Source organism: Epinephelus lanceolatus, chromosome 3 (assembly GCF_041903045.1).
Source record: "Epinephelus lanceolatus isolate andai-2023 chromosome 3, ASM4190304v1, whole genome shotgun sequence".
NCBI lineage: Eukaryota > Metazoa > Chordata > Actinopteri > Perciformes > Serranidae > Epinephelus > Epinephelus lanceolatus.
In genome coordinates, this window is record NC_135736.1 from 14,868,839 (window position 1) to 14,888,647 (window position 19,809).

At 38.8% G+C, this 19,809-nt stretch overlaps 1 protein-coding gene across 1 annotated transcript; it reads left to right on the top strand.

Moving 5' to 3' along the window:
• Window positions 1-500: 500 nt before the first annotated feature.
• LOC117254724 (uncharacterized) lies at window positions 501-18,878 on the top strand. The gene is made up of 15 exons (XM_033623120.2): window positions 501-588; window positions 2,179-2,235; window positions 2,547-2,615; window positions 3,033-3,089; window positions 4,246-4,314; window positions 4,580-4,663; window positions 9,288-9,421; window positions 9,861-9,961; window positions 10,057-10,187; window positions 15,224-15,358; window positions 16,421-16,819; window positions 17,574-17,642; window positions 17,818-17,951; window positions 18,076-18,176; window positions 18,272-18,878. Exons 1-15 carry the CDS (start codon window positions 549-551, stop codon window positions 18,411-18,413), a joined length of 1,722 nt encoding a protein of 573 aa, XP_033479011.2. The 5' UTR covers window positions 501-548; the 3' UTR covers window positions 18,414-18,878.
• The last annotated feature ends 931 nt before the right edge of the window (window positions 18,879-19,809 follow it).

The window sequence follows — 19,809 nt, forward strand, 5'->3', positions numbered from 1 at the left end:
TACTGCACAAGTGTTGTGAGTTTGTAAAGTGTGTATGATATAGATTTACTGTAGTTAAAAATGGTTGCTAATGGATTCAATTCATGACAAATGTTCACCTTTTTTGGATTCTCCGTTCACCACAGGCAAAAAAATTAAAAGAAACACGCTATGAGTAATTAATATATGAGTGATCATTTTGCAGGTTAAGTATTTTTTGAACCACTTGTAAAAGTCAGTTTAAGCTGACTCAAGATAGTATACACATATGTAAGTTTCCTCCTAATTCAACACACTAATACATGCAGCATTAATCAAATGTTCAGAAATGTTAAGTGATATGTTTACAGCAGAAAGATTAGTATAGTAACCTGCATTGATCTGCAAGTTGATAGGTGGTCCATAAGGTTGTGGTTAGGGTTGGATTATGTCTCCACAGAATAGATCTAAGACGATGTAACTTATCTGTGTGTGTGTGTGTGTGTGTGTGTGTGTGTGTTTGTGTGGTTCTACACACAGGACTGAAACTGTACAGAGTGGGAGTTTTGATCCTTGGACTCCTCTGTATCATGCAAGCTGCTCTCAATATTTCCCTCCGTCTTGCTCTCTGTAAGTCTTCTAAACTTCTTGTTACTTATTTAACATCTCACTTCTGTAACAATAAAGAGGAAATGGTAACCACCCAAGTTTCGGTAATTCTCACACAAGCTAAAACGATCACTTGCCCTGAGTGCTTTCGAGAAACCAACCCGGTCTCACTCAGAAGTCATTGAAACCTTGGTCAGTGACAGTGCCGGCCTGTGGCAAAGGCAGTGCAGGCAAATGCTAAGGGAGCAGTCATTCGTAGGGGGCACCACAAATGGGGGAAGAAAAAAAAATCAAAATGTTATCTTTCACTATTGTTTATTAATACTATTACTACTATTATATTGAAATATTACATAAGGCCATAGCAACATATAGCAAAGCCTACTAAATAATAGAGAGGCCTTTTTTTTCTGGGTTCCTGCCGTCCCCGGGCCCCCGGGCCCCCGGGCCCCTGAATCCAGCTCGTCACACTTTACCTGCTCTCTGGGGGAGATGAACAAGTTATCCATCATCAAGTGAACCCCGAAACATGCTGTATCATTTTCAGTTCAAAATGACAAACGCTCTCTGGTGCCCACTTAACTACCACTACACCACTGAGAGGAGCCGGTGGCCACAACAAACAGTTAACTGAGGTTGCATCAATTTACATTGTGAAGTGTTCAAGCTCTATTCAGTAAAAATGAATGTTGGATGATGGTAAATAATTACGTTCTCATGATTTGCTCAATGGAATCTTGTAAGTGTAGCTTTTGGCAAGAAACTGGCAAGAAATCCAACTGTTTAAAGGAGAAATTTGTTGATGTTTTCAGCACTATAAAATGGCTTTTTGCCATAAAAAGATGTTTTTCATGTGAACGAGGTTTATGTTAAAGGTTATTTCATGCATATTATTACATTTGTGCTCATACAACGGTAGTGTAATGAAAGACTGAATGACTTTTTAAAAGTGTTCATTCATTTTCTTATTGTGGAGATTTCTGTGTTTTCCTGTCACGAAAGACGAATAAATAACATTCATATTAGTATCGGCCAAGAGTTAAAAAATTGATGCATCCCTAGTTCAATTAGAAAGTTACTTTGTACATTTTATTATTATTTTACAATTTCATATATTATTTTATTGTGATTCTTCTAAACAAGTTACTATTTTTAATTATTTTATGTATTGATTATTGATTTATATGATTATTATAACACATGTACACATGGAGGAGGGGAGGGCTCACTTGCAAGGGCTGCCACCTACTGCCACCCAGGGTACCTTCCATGACATATGTCCACATGGAAAGTCCATGAACAAACGTTGATATGTGACGAGGTCGGAGTGGGGATGTGTTGGAGAAACATATTTTAATCACTGTGCAGAGGGGGTTGGGCTAAATACCCTGAAATTCATGTCAAAATTAATTTGCACCAGCGAAACAATCTGCTTTACACATGCACACAAGATTCTCACAGTGAACCTTTTATTATTTCTTTGTATTAAACAATAATTTGTACTAGATTCTTTTTTTTTTTTTTTTTTAAAAAGCCAGCTTTAATTTTATTGTGTGAATCATCTCTCTGGTTGTGGACATAATCAAATTCTGTTGGTCACTTCTCCACCAGTTAACATGGCCAAAAATGTGACTGAAGAGAGAGACGAGTTGAGGAGAATCAACTCTGGTAAGTAGGTGATGAAACTCCTCCAATGATCAGGGATTAGATCTGAAGGGTTGTACAGTTAGTCCAATCAAGGTTAAGTATAGGTGTATACGTGTTAAATATTGTAAGAGTCTCCCAGTTAAATCCTGTTAGTGAGGACTGATGAGATGATGTTATGATGTGGACAGAAACATGAGAGCCAAAGAAAAATGATATCAGGGTGACTGTTACAGTGACAAGATCCCTAATGATACAGTATTAGATTCAGAAGAGGACACATACAGTCTGTCATTGATAGATTAACACAACAGACAATGAAAATTCTGTTTCAGATATTGAGGCCAGTTGCAAAAACCTGACTGAGGAGAGAGATGACCTGAAGAGGAAGCTGAATCACTCTGGTATGTATGATGATGAAATCAACAATCAAAGTTTAGATCCCAAAGGGTGCAAGTCCAGTTTGGGGCAAATAAAACTGATTATTTTACATAAAAAGTTCCCAGTTATATATTGACACTGTGTTATAGTTTCTTTCAGAGTTAGCAACATTTAGTAACACAAAAGAAGAAAGTTAATGTGATGCTCTAGATATTGAGTACATGCTTGTGTTCTTGTTTGTTAAAGTGAAATGAAACCCTTAAAACTTAAAGCCTTTCAACCTTCATGTGATACAGCACACATGCAGATTTGTCATAGGTACCACCTTGGCCCTTTGTTTTGTAGAAAATGCAAGAAGTTTGTCTTCACATTAAATGTAACCATACAAGCTACTATGATTCTGTTGAAATTCATGTTGATTTCTTCACTCAAAATGACAGTTTCACAGCAAAATTCTCTGACTGAAGAGAGAGACAAGTTGAGGAGAATCAACTCTGGTAAGTAGGTGATGAAACTCCTCCACAGTGTTAATTTTGACAAGAACTTTTAATTTCATTTTAGTCTTAGTCACTCACCAAAGACTGGATTTAGTTAAAGTCACATTTTAGTCTTTTAGTTTTGTTTTGTTTTAGTTAAAATTTAGTCAGTGGAAATCAGTTTTAGTTTTAGTCTCATTTTAGTCTTTTGACGTAATTTGACAGTTTTGTTATACTGTAATAGATTTTGCAAAAGGATGTTTGTCACTGTAGTAAAAACTCCATTGTAAGCATACCTTTAACTATTTGTTTAGTCATTTAAACTAAGAATGTACCATTTTACTCTTGTATAATAAAAACGAATGTCTAAGGCTTGTTAGAAAAAGTGCAATACATAATCATGTCCTTCACAGGTTCTTGTTTATTTTCTGTATATTTGTACAACAAATGACTTACAACCTGCAAGAATAAAGCTCCAGTCCTCTTAAGACATCAGAAGAAGATCATAACAGCTTAACTGTTATGCCCATTTTAATTTACTATTTTCTTACAAGGGCATCAAAACCTAGCCAACACATTTAATCATATGCCCATTTTAATTCAGTGTTTGTTAACACTAGGACCGCCTGGATTACAGCGCCCCCTCCAAGGGCCGCACCGTCTGCCAGACCGTTATATGTAACTTCATTGTTTATGCTGCCCGTGTGCTCAGAAGCACACAAAAAATGCATTTTTGAGTAATTTCTGATATTTATGATAAAATAAAAAAAATATTACAGACTATAGAATAGGACTGACAACCTCTCCAATGTCTCATGTAAATTAATTAACACTATTTGTTGCCTTTTTATAATGCCTTTTTGTGTATGTATCACTACAGTGAAACCTGACACATTTTCAGCCAGTAAACCTGCAGTCCAGCATATATTAAGTCATAAGATGCGAGATGATCTCTACAATAACAGAGACCTTTCTGTTAGTTAATTTTGTTTATTGCCAAAATAATTTTTTTACCACAATAACATTTCTAGGAAAGGATGAGATCCAAACAAAAATGTTATCAGAGTCACTGTTACAGTGACAAGATCCCTAATGATACAGTATTAGATTCAGAGGAGGACACATACAGTCTGTCATTGATAGATTAACGTAATAGACAATGGAAATTCTGTTTCAGATATTGAGGCCAGTCGCAAAAACCTGACTGAGGAGAGAGATGACCTGAAGAGGAAGCTGAATGACTGTGGTGAGCATAATAATGAAATCAATAATCAAAGTTTGGATCCCAAAGGGTGCAAGTCCAATTTTTGGCAAATAAAACTGATCATTTTACATAAAAAGTTCCAAGTTAAATATTGACGTGTTATAGTTTGGTGTTATAGTTAGTAGATACCACCTTGGCTCTTTGTTTTGTAGAAAATGCAAGAAGTTTGTCTTCACATTAAATTTAACCATACAAGCTACTATGATTCTGTTGAAATTCATGTTGATTTCTTCACTCAAAATGACAGTTTCACAGCAAAATTCCCTGACTGAAGAGAGAGACAAGTTGAACAGAGCTATCCAAGGATGCCGGATGGAACTGGAAAAATTATGTGAGTATGAGGATGAAACTTTAATTAATCATCCAAAGGGGTACAAATACAATATTGGACAAATAATGATGTTGCATATGGTGGATTCCTGTCAGCGACAAAAAGACTTTTAGCTTTTGATGATTCACTGCTGTAAATTAAAAACACAGAAGAGAAAAATGGTTGTTCATAAGTAGCTGACATGCTGGACAACCCAAGCAACTTTTTAACCTGCCCAAATTTTCCATCTCGTTCCTGCTGCTGCTCATTTGGCTGTTGTGGAGGTAGAGGGCTCTGTCTCTCCTGCACTTCTTTCAGCTGTCTTACTCATTTTTTATACAAGATTTCATGAATAACCTATATTTTATACTGCAAAAATACTAATTACTAGTCCATACCCATTGAGTGCACAGTTGCCCACATACAGTTTCACATGGTGTGTGTTTGGGACATGAGTGTAACTTTCATTTCAACACTGTGGGGGACGGAGACACATTAGGTGAGTGTCTGTGCCTAAGCATCCGGCATATAATGCTGATAGATAATGTCCGGCTGCCCAGTGGCTAGCAGGTTAGACATAGTGGTTAGCTATTATGCTAGCATGCTGGCTGGAAACAGACGATTATTTTTGCTCCATTTTGAGCACATAATACTCAGTCCGTCTCCGAATCTCATGGCTGTAAGTTGCTCATAACGTAGGCTCTGGCCTCTGATGCGTTATCAAACGATTTCTGCTCACCTCCTGGAGTAGTTATCCAAAGTATAGCCGGGTACGAGATGCCATACTTGACCTCGGGGCAGCGGCGCAGCAGCCCCCTGACCTCATTGAAGGCAGCCTGCTTCACCCTCATGGAGGGTGTGTAGTTGGGGTAAATGTGGATCCGCCTGTTGTGGAAGATGGATCCCGCTGCCGCAGCTTTCCGCAGGACGTCCACCTTCTCCTGGAAGTAGAGAAACTTAACCACAATGAGTCTAGGCAGGTTACCATCTTTCCGCTTGGGCTGCAGACTCCTGTGAGCCCAGTACAACTTCGGAGAGTAGTTGAGGGCTAGCGCATCTTGTAGCATCTTAGCAACAGCAAGCTCTGGTTGCGTTTCACCAAAGCCTTCATCCATGCTAATGATTCTGCAGTTGTCTCTCCGCTGCCTAGATTCCAGGTCTTCTATCTTAGCCACCAGCTGGTTTACTTGGGAGGTGAGTGATTTCACTGTTTTTCCCAGTTCGACGACCATGTCCGAGTAGCCATTAGCCCCGTCCTCCAGGCTTGCAATGCGCGTAATTTCATCTCTTCTAAATATTGGAGGTGACATGTCCCCTGCACCCCCCCCCCCCACCCCGAAAGTTATGCCTATGGTTTGGGATACAGGTCATAGAAAATTGGAGATTAAATAGTCAACTGAACCCATTAAGAGGAGCAATGTATACAGACAGAGTTTTTGTGAATTTGATAGTATGATTGCTTTTTTGATTGTATGATTGCTAATAGTGGGATAGTTAGTGGGCTAAAACTATACATTAGTAGTTGAGGTAGCACGTTGAAAGGCAGATAGTTAAAGTGTTTATATGTTGTATTGACTTAAAAGTGGGGCGCACTGGTAGAATGACTGACTGACTGACTGACAGAATGACACACTGACAGTTTCCATGATTATGTACAGCATACCATACCATGACTTAGTCGTACCAAAAATTGGTAGACATTCGGCCACAGGGGGAGCCACAGCAATCAGTCACATTTTAGCCATTTTTAAGCATTTTTCTGTTGTTATAGCGCCACCCAGTTGCCAATTAGAGTTAACCCTATGGGCCCTAGGCGTTTTTGGGGTATTTTTACTGCCTTTACTTTAAAGCTCATATCACAGTCATTATAAAGGCTACTGTATGTAGCCTTTATAATGACTGTGATATGCTATATCTTGTTGTTTTCAGGACAATGTGGGCTATCGAGATTTGCCATCATTTCATGTCCTTCTATGTGCCTGCATTTTACATTAATTTTTATATCAATGAAAAAAACAAATCTGTATTACTAAATTCTTACATTTTTACATGTATCTCAGCATAGCAAGTTGGACGTTGACATATTCTGCCATATATGAAGAGGGGAGACTCTCTGGAATCTGGCATTATAAGAACCATGATGGTGGGACATTCTGTCACTTCACAGCTGTCCAAAACATGTGGTTTGTGCCAGGCGGACATGATTGCCAGTATTTTTTCAATTCCGCTGACTCATTCACAAGTCATTCACAAGAAACATGCAATATTTACATCTAAGATCATAGAAAAATAGTCAGCCAAGTGCAATGATGTCCTCCAAGATAATATTTGTTTTTCAGTTTCAGTTATATATTGGGGAGACATTTTGGGCATTGGTGGGGGGACATGTCCCCCTCAATGTATATGGTGACTACGGCCCTGTCAGCATGTATAATTAGGCTACAGTTGTCTGGGTGCGCAAAGGTGAAGTGGCTGGTCTTGTCATACAAAGTTTGATGGAGTGTCAACTGGACAATATGGAGATATTTGCATCTTGAAAGCCGGACTACAAATGTGGATAGACAGGGAGAAACACACGCAAGCCTAAGACGTGGTAAGATACGATATTCCTCACTATATGAAGTGACTGATAACAAGATCTGTATAATGGATTGTTAAGAAATTCGTCAGGTTTTTATTTTGTAGACAATTGATCTGGATTTATAGCATGATGGGATGACAGCACAATGATGTGTGTGGTATCACTGGAAAGCTCTCCTGCACTTTCATGTGATATGCGTGGCATTTCTGTGCGAGCCTGCATTTGCGAGTAATCCATCCAAGAGTAATGTGTGTGCAAAGCTGTATGAAAGCTCTGTTATACATAATTTTTTTCTAACTTTATCATTGTTTTTTGCTGTGAAAACATTGGACTACCGACAAGTGGTCTTGTCGGAAAGCTACAATTCCGCTGTTTCACGTGATATGTGTGGCTTCTCGCTATGACGCACAGTCACGGAGAAAATCAATAGAGAAGAACAGGTGTGAATTTGGACGCACTATGCGTCGTTCAGGCCCATAGGGTTAAATTTCTCCAGTCACCTTGAGGCGTCCTGTTCTACATATCTACCAAGTTTAGTAAAAATCAATATGGCACTTAGGCCTAAATAAGAAATTAGCTCTCTAGCGCCCCCATTTTGTTTGATGGGATCAATAATGGAGGGGTCCCCTCAGATTATGTGTGGTCATATGCCTACAAAGTTGCGTGGTAATCGGTGAAACCCTTGAGACGTTATACACCTTTATGTGATGAGCCACGCCCTCCACAATATTCATTGGCTTATAGAAGCTCAGTTTTAGTAAGTTTTCCGACTTTTGCCAAGAGGGAACTTTAGATATTGGTCCCTAGATTATGTTCACCGAGTTTCATGCAGATCGGTCAAACTTCCTAGGAAGAGATCGATTTTAAGTGTTTTTCAAAAAATTCTAACTGGCGGAAAATCTGTATAACCGGAAGTTATGGGTTCTTGAGGCAAATTTGTTCCTCATGAGGAGAGGCATCTCTGTGCAAAGTTTCATGTCTCTACGACATACGGGGCATGAAATATGCCCATTCACAGTTTGCAATTTCAATCGGTTGCTATAGCGCCCCCCTTTGGCCAATTGATGTAATATTGCTTCATTCGCATCCTCCCATGACCCTCTACCACTGTGCCAAATTTCACATGGATTGACCAAGTCAGTGAGGAGAAAAACATGGAACAGTCACACAGACAGACACACCCACAGACAGTTTTCATCATTATATAGTAAGATAAGATAAGATAAGATAGTTAAGTTTAAGTTAAGTTTATTTACTTTATTAATCCCCCTGAGGGGAAATTCAATGTTTTCACTCTTGCTTGTCAATTACACACAGGTCCGAAAGACACACACATGCACAAACAGGACTTATACATGCACAAAGTGGAGAGATGTCAGAGTGAGTAAGATATAGTAAGATAAGATTAGCAAGCCATATACTGAAAGTTTAACCAGTAAGAGAACACACACAAAGAGAAGAAGTGAATACAAGTGCACATTTTTTTACTTCTCTGTTTTACATTTCTTTACTTATCTTTTCTTCTTCTTATCACAAAGAACCAAGTGGTGCTGGGAGCAACTCCCATTTCGAGCAAATGAAGCATGAAACACTTCTGGTGCTCTTGTCTGTTCCACATTAGCCTGTAACCTATAAACTATAACCGATAACCAAGTGTGCATGCCAGTGTAATCATGCACGTGGTCTGTCACAAACAATGTGCTGTATTTTAAATATCAAAACCAATTTCTCCTTCCTCTTTCATTTATGGCCTCTTGATTTTTTTAGAGTAATTGTACATTTTAAGTTAAATTTTTAATCCATGTTGTAATTGAATTGTACGGTGTAACCCATTTTACTTTGAAGTTAAAACATATGTCCCAAACTAGAGACTACACTACAAGCTGCAAAATGAATGGTGTAATAGATTTCTAGAATTTAAAGACTGCCTTTGGGGATACTCACATATTATCCCCCTGTGGTTGGCTTCATGGGACATTTATGACTATTGTCACATTCAAATGTTTGACTTTACAGTTGTTCCTCTGTTTCCCTAAAATAACAAAGTTGTTATTTTTCACAAAGCTCCAGCGCGATGGATGTATTTTAGAGGCAGTTTCTATCACATTTCTTCTGACCAAAAAACGTGGCAAGAGAGCAGACGAGACTGTCAACAAAAAGATGCAGACCTGGTGATTATCAACAGCAAAGAAGAACAGGTGAGGGTGTGTGTGTGTGTGTGTGTGTGTGTGTGCGCACGTGCGAGAGAGTGTGAGAGAGAGAGAGAGAGAGAGAGGGAGAGAGAGAGAGAGGTGTCTCAGTATCAAAAAGACAGACTAAAGTCATGAATACATATTTAGGGCTCCATGCTTACGACGGTTTGTTGGACCATCACAAAGGGGTGGGGCTACGCAAAAGGTCAATTGCAAGATGGTACATGTCTTAGAACTTAAACTCCATGTTTTGTGTGTGTGTGTGTGTGTGTCTGTGTGTCTGTGTGTGCATGTGCCTGCATGCATCTGTGTGTAAGACAGATGTAGTGTAGAATAAAATGAAAAATACTGAATGAATGCAGGGTTAAGTGAGGTGGAGGATACAATGAAATCAGTTTAATTTCTGCTATGGTGTTTACAGTTTGTGTCTCTCTTCTCAAACAAGGATTTCACAAGACAATTCAAGAAGTACATGTGGATTGGCCTGACTGACTTACAAACAGAGGGGACATGGAAATGGGTGGATGGGACTCAAGTGACCAAAAGGTTCACACTTTTTTTTTTATTGAAATCACTGTCTTGTGTTTCTTTGGGTGTGTTGTCTAAAAGGAAAAAAATATGTTTATATATTTTCATTTCAGCTACTGGGGTCCTAAGGAGCCTAATGGTGGGAGTGGTGAAAATTGTGGGGAAATGAAGTTTGATTCGGAAAACAGCTGGAATGATGGAAGCTGTTCCCTTTCACACTTCTGGATGTGTGAAAAGAAAGTCCGTCCATAACTTTGCATCCACGCCCACCAGACAGAGCAGAAAACTCAGGACAATCAGTGCATTTCTCAATTTTCAGCTGAACATAAGAAGAGATTCAGCTGTTTTCATGTTGTTTTGGAGTTTCAGTATGAACTTAGATTTTCAAAAAAACCTCAACCTCAACTTCAATATACTTGTTTGTACACGCTCATAATTTTCAGGCGCAAGCAACATTTTCTGATTTGCCTGCCTTTGTGAATCCTGGTAATGACTGTGCTGCAGGGAAGTGGTGTGTTCACATAGGAGTACATAAAAACGAATATACAACTAGGTTCAGATGCTTGAGGTGCTTTTGCTGCAAAAAAAAGACAGAAAGACTGTAATATGCTATAGATTCATTGATTCATTGCTAGATAAATATCTGCTGTTTCCTCATTAGTTGACATCATACGCTGACTGAATTTATATCTGTGAATGTTTACCTTAAATTTCCAGTGTGTAGGATTTAAGGACATCAGTTAGCAGAAATGGTATATGATATTTGTTGTCTTTGTGTTTTCATTACACATGCGCGTGCGTACACACACACACACACACACACACACACACGTAAATATATATGCTGAGCCAGCATTTTTACCTTTCAATCAACAAGAGTACTGCGCACTCAGTTTATTTTACAGTAGGCTTAAAAATACACAAGTCTGCAATACTTAGAATGTACTGTAAAACACGTGAAAAATTGTGAAACTTGAACCCTTTTCAAATAAACTACTTTAAATGTCCAAAACCTTTTAAAGTAATCGTTCCCTAAATGTGACAAGGTTCACTTCCCCTTTTGATATATTGATATATATATAAGTTTCCTCAATTGTAAACGCTGTCAGTTGTTTCCAGATTTGAGCCAGTTAAGTCAGTTTCAGATACATTATTAGCTCCTAGTTCAGTAATTGTTCTGGGTCAGTTGTAGTTCAGGTGCACCTGATAAAAATAAAAACAAAGGGAATGTGGAGCTTGTGACATAGTCCTGCTGCACTGGTATCAAAATGAAGGAGTAAGAGAAAAGCTGTTTTCCTCATTAGAAAGGATGAAGAGGTTCAACAGTGTCTCACCATCTCCCTCGTCAAGGAGAGAATTCAGAAGATCCAAGGCACTTCAGGGACACCCTGGTCTCACTTTCTGGGGGTCAAAATATGCCACTTGGGCAGTGTCCCTGCAGCATCTGTAGAAGATGTACTTGGCTTTCAACCAACTCCAAATAAACTCATTGGTGTCATTTTTAGCAGGGAAGTCTGTTAAGAGAGGGTGTGAGACAGTTGGATGGGTCCAACAAGCACAGGACTTTGACCCCGAACACCAGTGTCCATGTCTCATGTGAAACTAAATGTAAATGTAAATGTACTTTATTTATATAGCCCTTTACAACAACCCACAGGTGAACCAAAGTGCTTTACAGAATATAACATACAATTTAAAACACAGAATAAAAGAATAAAAGAATAAAAAGAATAAAAGTATTGCCACACTACTGGGTATTAAAGGCCATCCTGAATAAATAAGTTTTAAGTCTTGATTTAAAGAGGCCCAGGTCAGAGATGGCACGCATGTCGCAGGGGAGCCTATTCCAGAGCCTGGGTGCAGCAACTGAAAAGGCTTGGTCACCCCAGTGTTTATACTTAGACCTGGGCACTTCCAGCAAAAGTTGGTTGGATGATCTCAAAGCCCTGCCATGCTCACGATCAGTTAAAATCTCAGACAAATAGGATGGGGCAAGGCCGTTGAGAGCTTTAAAAACAAACATTAAAAGTTTAAAATCAACTCTAAAATGGACAGGAAGTCAATGGAGAGAATAGAGGACTGGGGTAATGTGCTCTCATCTACTAGTGCTAGTTAACAGATGGGCAGCAGCATTTTGAACAAGTTGAAGGCGGCTAAGAGAAGACTGGGAGATGCCAACATACAGTGCATTGCAGTAATCTAGTCTGGAGCTATGGATAGCTCTCTCCAGGTCGTGACAGCTCAAGAATGATTTTACTTTGGCCAGGAGACGTAACTGATAAAAGCTTGTCTTTACAACATTGTCAATTTGTTCATCCAATTTCAAATAACTGTCAAAGATCACTCCCAGATTTCTGACAGTAGGACTGAACGATGAAGACAAGGCGCCAAAGCCAGTCATCACAGTATCCCCAAACACAATGCACTCTGTTTTGTCTTCATTTAAATGCAGAAAGTTTTGGGCCAACCACTGCTTGATGTCAGCAATACAGTCAAGTAGGGAACTTTGTGCATCAGTACCTCTAGGCTTCAATGGCAGATAGATTTGCAGATCATCTGCGTAACAATGAAAAGAAAGGTTGTGCCTGGCTATAATAGACCCAAGTGGTAACATATATAACGAAAAAAGAATAGGGCCAAGAATAGAACCTTGTGGAACCCCACATGAGAGAGAGGCACTGGAGGAGCAGGAATCACCAATCATTACAGAAAAGGTTCTATTGGACAAATAAGACGTAAACCACTTAAGTACAGTGCCGTGAAAGCCAACATAGTGATTCAGGTGTGACAGGAGGACTGTATGGTCCACTGTATCAAAGGCTGCTGTGAGATCTAGCACAACTAAGACAACAGGGCACTTGGCATCAACAGACAGTACAATATCATTGTGCACCTTTAACAAGGCAGACTCAGTGCTATGATGAGACATGAACCCAGACTGGAATTTTTCAAAAACAGAGTTGTTTTCCAGAAAGGACCGTAACTGTACAAAAACAACTTTCTCTAAAACCTTAGAGAGAAAGGGCATATGAGAAACAGGTCTAAAATTTGATAACGTGTTAGCGTGTTTAAAGGCAGCTGGGACGGCTCCTAAACTAAGGCAGGTGTTCACAAATACCAAAAGACCAGGCCCAACAGTATTAAAAGCACTTTTTAACATTTTGGCAGGATCAACATCCAAACGTCAGTTAGTAGGCGTCAAATATTTCACAATGTCAGCGAGGGAGGGGAGAGAAACCAATTCAAAGTGCTCAAACACAGCAGAGTGGGCTGGGGCAACAGACAGATCTTTATCAAAACTCTTGTTGGTAGCCTGTCTGACGGAATTCACTTTGTCAACAAAAAAGCAAAGGTTAAGGTTGAGTTAATTTTTCACATCAGTTGCTTGTCAGTCGTTAATAATTTGTTAGTCACATGAGTTGTCATGAGGACGTCATTAAAATTTTCAATATGCCACTTTAACATAATTGCAATTATGAATAAAACTGTTTTTAAGACTGGCAATGTGTAACCAGAATAGCCAGGCTGTAGTGCATAGACTGTAACACCATTCGGCAATAGTGCAAAAGTACCTGATAAGCAGCAAAATGAAATGAACTACGATACGAATTTTTATTAGTCAGTATAAAAAATGCAGACATTTTCTTTAGATTTAGCTTAGCTTTTAAGCCTGCAGTGCCTTTTTAAAAAAATAATATTTGTATGATTGTTTTAGTTTTGAAGATGCGGTTAAATATATCAATCCGATATGTATGATTCTAAACAAGAACAGGATCTTGAGCCATGAGGCCTGTGTGGAAAGTACAGAAATATTCACAGAGAAGATTCCTGTAAAGGTTTTGTACTCATACTGCTGACTTATCAGAAATAATCAGAAATAACACATTTGAAGTTGCCTAATGTGGTGTAACGATGTAATAATCAGATAATCAGTTAGGATAATGTAAAATTAAAAAATGAGACTCACTTTTTCATGTGTTTTCATGTGTATACATGTGTGTGTGTGTGTGTGTGTGTGTGACGGTTACCAGACACAACCCTTAGTGGGAATCAAAGACAGACCAGTTACAGACCAGTTACAATAACTTGACCAAAGAAAGAGACCAGTTGCAGACCATAAGACTGAGATTATAATACTGTCATGGTAAACAGATGGGAGCAGTCTCTAAGTGTTATAATAAATGATGTTGAAGTTACAGGTTTCACCAAACAGCCATTTCTCTAATTGTCAGAGAAAAAGAAAGATGTTACAGTCAATAACCAGATGTGATCTGAAGCTTGATTTCAGCAGGAACCTGGTTTTCACTGGACAACTGGGACAAGAATTCGGTCATGGCATCCAAAAGTGATTAAAGTTCAGTGTACTTTGTGTGAATAACTTGCAGGGCAACCTACTGTAAATCTACCTGCACATGATGCTATGTCTCTGCTAATATGGTGAGTATCCCAGAAGTGTCTGTTCTTTATTGGAGATGGTAAGTTACACTAATAAGATGTAGATTTGGCAAACCAACCACCAGCCCTCATCCTTGAGGTCTGTCCTGTTGGAGAACTGAAACTAACTGCCTGAAAACATTTTTGATCAGACATTAACCATACTTCTGTGTGGATCAAAGCTGCTGGTCAGAGGAAAGGTGTCACACCACAGTCCAGACTTTTTACATCCTAACTCTAGGTTACGCAGCCTATAAACTATCAGGGCTTCCCAGAACATATGAGCCAATCCACCTCCATGACATATGGCATTTTACACTTGAAGTAACCCATTCTATTATGACTTGTTTCTTGAAATATTACAGCTTTTTCTTGTGATATTATGACTTAATTCTTGAAATCTCAGATTATATAGTGGCTCTGTAACAAGAATGTCAAAGGGAGAAAGAAAAGTATGTAAGATTTCCATTAACTTTAGAGGACATTGTTTATGGTGTTGAACTGACTTGCATTGTTTTGCTTTTTTTGTGGGTGTGTGATGAAAGTAGACACACTAACATAATCATGCAGTTTGTGTCATGGAAATATAACTGAAATAATAAGGCAGAGGAAAGCCTCCCTGGAGGATGGAGATTTTCCAGGACCTGCCCATGTTACAACTGGAGCCATCAGAGCTTTTAGTGGGGGATGAGATAGAAAGATGACATCTGAAAAATGAGGAAGAAGAGGGTGGCAGCTGGTGTTGTTGCGTAAGCAGACAAACATATAAGAGAAATCAGATCAGAGAAGGGCATCATTTGAAGAAAACCCTTTGACCAACACCTTCATCACTCTCTAGTGGCTAAAATATGGAGATGATTGTCCTTGAAGAGGAATCTGAGATCTCAGTGGTTAATGAAAACCTCCATGATGCCTCAGCAGAGAATGCTGCATCAAAGATCCACTTTGTTGAAGACAATGACATGCCTGCTGCAGTGCCTGGTGAGACAGAAATCCTATCGTTTTGAGGTTCAGTTTTAAAAAGCAACACGAGTAACAACATTAGCATTAATGTTAATCATATCTGGTACACTGAACTGAAGTTTTATGTCATAAGTGATGCATTGGTTTTATTTGGTGGATATTTGTTCCCGTGGGTTTTGGTGGTCAGTGCTGGTTGATTTAGCTTGGACCACCGTAATTTTCACGTCTTTATGGATAACTATATTTTACCTTTGAAATTTGAATAGGAAAAAGATAATGCAAACCTAAGAAATTCAACACCCCAGTGTTAAGTGTTGTGTATGTAATTTTAATTTTAAAAATATTTTTGTATTGACTATTTGTGCATTGTACTGCATTATGAAAATAGCTTTAGTTACATTTTGTGCACTTGGAATCATGCTGCAAAAATGGAAACAAAGAAAATGCTGCAATACGAAACAAAAAGCCCACTGTAGCATTTTTTTTATTCATTTCAGTGACACAGTGATTTACACAGTGATTGTTCAGTCACAATCTGTGCAATAAAGAAGTGCCTTCTTTTAAAGAGATTTTTTCTTTGACCCTTAAGTAACAAAGTGATTCTGCTGGGAGAAAAATGTCATTAGTGTTCTGATCCAAAGAACTTGAGGTGTGTGTTTTGGTTGTATCCGTTAAAAAAAAAATGAAAAAATGAACTTACTATAGACAATTGTCTGTTGTAAAAAAAAAAATAAAAAAAATCCTGCACAGTAATCAAATGTTTAGAAACTTGAAGTACAGTAATATTATTATAGCAGGGACTTTAGTAAAGTGGTCTGCTTTGTTCTATGAAGTATTGGGCAATACTTAGATTGAGGTTATGGTTTCATCTCCAGAAAATAATAAATCATAGTAACATCTGGTTGTGCTTGTGTGTGCGTGTGTGTGTGTGTGTGTGTGTGTGTGTGTGTGTATGGACCCCACAGTTGGGCAAAAGGGAGAAAAATGAGTATGTGTGTGTTTCTGTGTGTTTACAGACTGGCTGTTTTGAGCTTTGGACTAAACATTTACCTGTGTGACAATTTTGTATTTCACCCTCAGGTCTTGAAGAAGTGGGGAACAGTTGCTGCAGAGATACTGCAGTGTTTCTAGTGTGTTTTGTCTCTCTGACTGGACTCATACTGTCTGTTTCTAGTGTTAATTTGTTTGTTTATACATCAAAGACAGTTACCAGACACAACTCTGAGTGGGAATCAAAGACAGACCAGTTACAGACCAGTTACAACAACAACCTGATTAAAGAAAGAGACCAGTTACAGACCAGTTACGACAACCTGATTAAAGAAAGAGACTGGTTACAGACCAGTTGCAGCAACTTGACCAAAGAAAGAGACCAGTTACAGACCAGTTGCACCAACCTGACTAAAAAGAATAACCAGTTACAGACCAGTTACAACAAGCTGGCTAAAAAAAATGGTGATCTTCAGAGAAAGCTTGAAGGTAAGCAGAGATGATATTTCTAAGGAAACTGTGGGCGACTGCTGGCTGCTGAAAAGCTGACGCTGAGCTGTGATGCTTTATATATTGCTGGAGCTGAACAGCATTGCTTGATGTCTGTGAGCTTAATTGCATTGCTGGCGTAAAAGAATACTTTGCCCACAGAATGACTGTTTGTAAATAAGTCAAGCCATGTTACCTTGAGTTCGGGTTTAATAACAGAAAAACTATATGAAAACATCCATTTACAAACTCTCACACAAAGCGTGCAGTATAATCCAAGTCTCATTTATCCAGTCGTATGCTCAGAACTTTCCAAACATACAATTTCACTAAGAATAAAAAACCTTCAATTTTGGAGTCTGTCTTTGAAGAGAGCATAGACACATTTCACTTTCAGTTCAGTTTTAAACAGTAAGGTTTTAGTGAAAATGCATGTTTTTGGAAAGTACTGAGCACCACCCTCTGTAGAGCTTTACGAATGAGGGCAGTGCATTGTCATACTAGGTGGTGATGCAGCCAGTCAGTGACATTCATTGACAGTGGAGTTTTTGATACTCCTACCATTTGTTATAGAAAGAGAATTTGTGCTAAACTAACACATGTAGAGATGATGAGATTCAGTCACAATCCATTTATAGGATCACCAGTGATCACTGTTACAATTACAAGAACGCTAATTATACACTTACAGATTAGGAAAAGGAACACTGTCATTGATAGATTAACACGATATATGATGGGAATTCTGTTTCAGGTATTGAGGCCAGTTGCAAAAACCTGACTGAGGAGAGAGAGGAACTGAAGAAGAATCTGCATGACTTTGGTAAGTACGATGATAAAATCAGACCCTTGCTGCAATTTACAGCCTGTGAGCCTTCATATAATACAGCAGACATACAGGTTTATCAGTGATACCACCTTGGCTCTTTGTTTTGTAGCAGTGCCATCTGTAAATTCTTGTTTTTAGATGTAAATTAATCTTTCTTTTTTCCACTAAGCTTCGGAAGGATGGATGTATTTCAGAGGTAGTTTCTACAACATTTCTTCTACTGAGAAAACCTGGGCAGACAGTAGAGATGACTGTCGTCGAAAAGGTGCAGACCTGGTGATTATCAACAGCAAAGAAGAACAGGTGAGGGTGTGTGTGTGTGTGTGTGTACAGTGCCGGACCTGGTACATTCGGCACCTCAGGAAAGCTTTCCCCAGTTGGCTTCATTTCTGTAACGTAAACGATTTGTGTCTTTTTTTTAAACAAGGAATTCACAAGACAATTCCAGAAGTACATGTGGATTGGCCTGACTGACTCGGAGACAGAGGGGGTGTGGAAATGGGTGGATGGGACTCCAGTGACCAAAAGGTTCACACTATTTTAAATTCTAATTGAATTAACGCCTTGTGCTTTTCTTGTTGTGTCCTCTGATAAAAGTTTATTTGTTTTTGCTTTTATTTCAGCTACTGGGGTTCTGGGGAGCCTAACAATAAAGAAGATGAAGACTGTGCTGAAATAAAGTATCATGATAAGGAAAGCAGCTGGAATGATGGAAAGTGTTCCCTTTTACACTTATGGATTTGTGAAAAGAAAGTCCTTCCATAACTCTGCATCCACGCCCATCAAACTCAGGACAATCAGTGCATTTCTCAATTTCAGCTGAACATTTGAGGAGATTTCACTGTTTTCCTGTTATTTTGGAGTTTCAGTGTGAACTTTGATCTTTGAAGCAACCTGAATATTCTCATGTGGACACACACATTATTTTTCAGGTGTAAAAAAACAGATTTAAAACCTGCTCATGACTAAAAGTGGCCCATTAATATACATAGAAACAACTGTTCTTCTAGGTTCACTGCTTTGGCTGCAGAGAATAATGAAACATGCTGTACGTTGTGCATGCTTTGATTCATTGCTGTATTAATGTCTGCTGTGTCCTGTAATTGTAATTTCATTTTCTTTGTGTATTCTTTGTGTTTTCAAATACTTCAGAATGTCTAGACCTCTTAACCTCACACCTAGATACAAAATCCTGCAGGATACGCCAGGTGTGAAACACACCCTAGGGGGTCGGAGCCAATAGCTGCGGCAGACAAAAGAGTTTGAAAACAATGGGTAGGGGCACTGCTCCCTGCCGCAGACAGAAGGGTGTGAAACACACCGTAAGAGGCGTTCCTCAGGTATAAATGTTTAGGCTTTCCTATGTTCGGGGTTCTTTTTCGTCATTCTGACCGCTCGTGTGATGACTGACCTTTTCTTTGCAAAGAAAATAAAAAACCTTGTCGGCCGGCAGAAGTCTCTATTTCATTATTCACCAGCAGCAGAGAATTTCCGCAACAGTCGGGTGTCAGACAGGATCAGATCTGGGAAATGGGTTGGCAACAGTGTATCTTGACACTATATGCAGCCATGTTCTCATGAAAGGAATGTGAGTGTTTCCTTTTAGGGTGTTTTCAAAAGAGAATTGGTGCCTCTGCTATGAATAACCCACCCCTCCACTGGTGACAAGCTTCTCACTCCATCTTTAAGGTGTCTGCTTTTTTTTGTTCATCATGTAAGAAATTCAGGTTTAACTCTCAACATTTAACTTGAAGAAACAGTCCTTCCTTTAAGTGAAGAGCAGTTCTCACCGTGCAGGAGGAAGTGTATGTTGGTACATTCACTGACCTCTGGTGACCACATGTTCTTACTTCTCTTTTAATGTCTATTGTCTAAATGTTGAGTAAGTGTTGTTATACTGGTTTAACATTTGCAACAATAATGCCAACAATGATAAAAACAGTGTGGGTGGGCTTGTTTTTAAATGAAATGTAAAATATGAGGTCTTTCTTGGATAGTAGTGTAATTGGATGGCATACTTAAATCTGTTCTGCAGACATTACTGGGTGTAGTACAGAGCTTATTTGTTCAGGATTTAGATTCAGAAAAAGGAACTTTTTTATGATGGATATTGATGATAATGTTTATTGTGAGTATAGTCGTACAGTAAGAGATAGTATGA

What these genes read in the sequence shown, in the direction of transcription:
- LOC117254724 (XM_033623120.2), top strand. Translation starts at nt 549, where the DNA reads ATGCAAGCTGCTCTCAATATTTCCCTCCGTCTTGCTCTCT. An exon ending in GAGGAAGCTGAATCACTCTG is followed by an intron (nt 2,616 to 3,032) that starts GTATGTATGATG and finishes TCAAAATGACAG; the next exon opens with TTTCACAGCAAAATTCTCTG. An exon ending in CATGCCTGCTGCAGTGCCTG is followed by an intron (nt 15,359 to 16,420) that starts GTGAGACAGAAA and finishes TTTCACCCTCAG; the next exon opens with GTCTTGAAGAAGTGGGGAAC.